Source organism: Salvia miltiorrhiza, chromosome 3 (genome assembly GCF_028751815.1).
Source record: "Salvia miltiorrhiza cultivar Shanhuang (shh) chromosome 3, IMPLAD_Smil_shh, whole genome shotgun sequence".
NCBI classification, from domain to species: domain Eukaryota; kingdom Viridiplantae; phylum Streptophyta; class Magnoliopsida; order Lamiales; family Lamiaceae; genus Salvia; species Salvia miltiorrhiza.
Genome location: NC_080389.1, coordinates 38,684,452 through 38,688,116, shown reverse-complemented (window position 1 = coordinate 38,688,116; position 3,665 = coordinate 38,684,452). Strand labels below are relative to the sequence as shown.

Genomic DNA, 3,665 nt, shown 5'->3' with positions numbered 1-3,665 from the left:
TTCTATAATAGCAATCATCTGAAAAAGAAACTCATTCTCCATCGTCAAATTCCAAGTTCATACTTGAGAATATATTTGCAGTTCCTAAACTTGACATTTTTCATTGTAAACATCCTAAGCCTAAATAAATCCAAACACACTGATGAGGAGTAATATATGCGGAACAGAGGAATGACTTTACCAGGGGAATCACAGGGAGCAGCGAGATAGCTTTCGCCAGAGGAATCACACTCGCCAGAGGAATCATACTCGCCAGAGGAATCACACTCGCCAGAGGAATCACACTCGCCAGAGGAATCATACTCGCCAGAGGAATCATACTTGTCAGAGGAATCATACTTGCCAGAGGAATCACCTTTGTCAGAGGAACCACCTTCGCCAGAGAAACGAACTTCATCAGAGGAACGGGCTCTCGCAGAAGAGTCAGAGGGATGGACCTTACCAGAGGAACAACTTACACCAGAGAAGCCGCTCTCGCCAGAGGAATGGTCTTCACCAGAGGGATCACCAGAAACGCGGGGAAATCTCCCGCGTGAAGGCGATTTTACTATTATGCCCCTGACCACGCAAGACGCATGCTCCAGTGCTGATTTTACCATTTTACCCTCTACATGTAATCTATAAATAGCGGCATACGTGCTCCTTGTAATGACACGTGATCTTTACTTTCGAAATACAACAACATTTTTCCTCTCAAGCTTTCAATCTCATTCTCTTCTTTCAGTCTTCAAGCAACACTAGGTATATTTCATCATTCCATCACAATCCACCGATTAAATAGATACCCACTCGATTATGTTTCACCATCTGGCGCCGTCTGTGGGAAATCTGGGCTAGGACGTGAGTTTTGTTCGCCGGCGCATGCAGATCTGAAATTACGGTCGGATTTGTGTGCGCAGGCACCGATCGAACTGATAATCTGGTTACCCAAGTGAATCCGAGTCCATAATCGTGTTTTCCGGGCTGATATACCTATAAATCTTTGAGATATGCAGTTTTTTATGCTTTACTTGCATGTGCATGATGGGAAGGTGGTGGGGATTGACGATCGGGTGTTAATTTGTGATTACTTCATGCATGATCAGGATAATTGTGTGCGATTGCAGTATTTCTTCGCATAATTTGTGTTTTCCTCACGGATCCAACGAGTTGCACAGGTAAATTGCTGGTTGGTGCTCTGTTTTTGTTGTCCTAGGTTTTTAGCTGTTGATTTACGGTTGGTTTACGTATAAGCGTGACAATTATGGGCGATTTTCATGTTTTCTCGCATAATCTTCGTTTTATACTATGTCTAACATGTTTTGCTAACAATTTGTCGATTGATGTGTTGATTTTGCTGTTTTTGGGTTTTCATGGTTATTTTGTCGGCTGATACGTTCTGTCTTGCGAGTTGGGCTCTAAATCTATGGGGAATCCCTATTGTTCTCTCTGCTTACGTCTTAAACCGTGCTCTGGGTTTATTTCTCAGTGCACGGGGGTGTTTTCTTATGGGATTTCTTAATGGCTTCTGCGCCAGAGTTCGCGATATCACTCATTTCATATTCCTACGGCAATGGATCACCCGATTTACTTTTTACTTGAAATCTCTTCTCACATTTTTCGTGTGTAGGTACTATAGGTTCTTCAGACGCTCACCGCACTTTGGAGAAAGAGTTTGACACTGTTGGGTTCAACTCCGCTACTCACACTACTGAAGTGCCGACCTCGTTGTTCAACGGCATGCAGGGCAGCACCGCCTTCACCACGCCGCTAGGTTTTCAGGCTATCCCAGCCACCCCGCTGACAGGGTTGAGTGTTAACACCCAGAGATCTGCTCTGGTAACACCGGGTTCCGACATGCCAGGCTTGGCCCCCACGTCTGGTGGTGGACAGCTCAACTTTGGGTTAGCAGAGCAGATGATGGCCCTGCTCCATTATTCTGCCGTGCGTCAGGCACTGGGGACTCCTCTGCTGTCCACCGTCCCCGCTGCAGCTCCCCTGGTAGGAACGATCAATCCACAGGGTACTGAGGCCCCGCCTCCCGCTGCTCTGGAGGTGAACAACCTGACAGCCAACAAACAGGCTATGGTACCTGGGAAAATACAGAAGCTCCCCGCTGAGAGGGCACTGGAGAGAAGGCCAGAGGGGAGCCGAGTCAGGCTTAATAGCATTGTCAGGAATGAGGGGGTTTGATGAGTCTGATAGTCAATCCATCTCTCCCGTGTTCGAGGAAGAAAGGCCGATGGAGAATACCAGGCTGAAAAACCAAGTGTCGCAACTAAAACACCAGCTCAAGGATCTGGAAGATTCACTGAGGGAGAAATCCCAGAGGGACGACAGAGGGCAAAGGTCAGAGAAATCAAACAGAGCAGAGAAGTCGTATCGGTCAGAGAGATCCCGCCGTTCAGAGAAATCACATTATACAGAGAAGTCAGAGGGACGGGAGCTGGAGTATTCCTCTGGCAGGCCAGGGCACAAGGGTCACAAGCGCCACCACGCTCACGACTCCCCGAAGGAAAGACGGGAACATGGGAGGTACAAGGAGAACAAAAGGGCCAAGACGTCAAGGTTCCACCCCATCAACAACCGTAGTCCTTTTTCCGACGACATCCTGGCGGATACTCTACCAAGAAGCTACAAACCCATTTCTCTGGACTACGATGGTACCATTGACCCGGAGGTACACCTCAACCGGTTTGAGGGACTGGTTACTTTGCACATGTACACTGAGGGCATCAAGTGTCGGATTTTTTCCACCACATTGACTGGACCCGCCCAGCTATGGTTTGGGATGTTCGCCCCAAATTCCATTCGCTCGTTTGAGGAGTTACAAGTGCGTTTTCTGAGGCAGTTCGCAAGCTCGCGAAGGGTAGGGAAGTCAGCTCTTTCCCTAATGGATATCAAACAGGACCAGAATGAGACACTGCGGGAGTATACGACTAGGTTCAATCTCGCTGCTCTGGAGGTGCCAGAGGCAGAATCCCAGATCAAGAATTGTGCCTACGTCAGAGGGCTAAAGCTGGAGCTCTTCTTCGATAAGCTGCAAATCAGATCGGCCAGGGACTTCGACGACATCATGTCTAGACTACCGGGGTACTTACAGTTGGAGGATGCCAGGATGGCAAGGAAAGCGGAAAATGACAAACACAAGGCTAAAAGAGCTGAGGAAGCACCAGAGAGGCAGCGACATCAGGATAGGGCCCCTTTCAGAGGATTACCCCCGAGGGTACCTCCCACCCAAGCAGAGGGACCACACCGCCAACAGCGCACTGTGAATAAAGTTACTCGGTTCGACGAGTACACCCCTTTGAACAAGCCACAGGAGGAGATCTTCCATCTGATTAAGAATCAACCGTTTTCAAGGCGCCGGGGAATTACAGAGATGGGCAACCCCAACAGGGACCCAACAACAAACTCTGCAAGTATCACAATGCCTATGGGCATTTCACCAAACACTGTGGGCATCTGAAGCACCAGCTGGAGTTTTTAATACGAACGGGTAATCTGGATCAATTTATTACCAGAGGGAATGAAGGCCGAGATCAAAGGCCAGAACATAGAAACGAACGAGGACAGGATCAGGGAAACAACAGGGACCGCAAACCCGAAGACAATCGTTGACATAACAAATTGTAGACCGAATACTCCTTTTCCCCACAGGGGTTTTAACGAGGTTCGGGGCCATG

At 48.4% G+C, this 3,665-nt stretch overlaps 1 protein-coding gene across 1 annotated transcript; it reads left to right on the top strand.

Annotated features, from left to right (window-relative positions):
- Window positions 1-2,221: 2,221 nt before the first annotated feature.
- LOC131018772 (uncharacterized) lies at window positions 2,222-3,448 on the top strand. Its single transcript, XM_057947477.1, has one exon. The coding sequence runs from the start codon at window positions 2,222-2,224 to the stop codon at window positions 3,446-3,448; it is 1,227 nt and encodes a 408-aa protein (XP_057803460.1).
- Window positions 3,449-3,665: the final 217 nt, after the last annotated feature.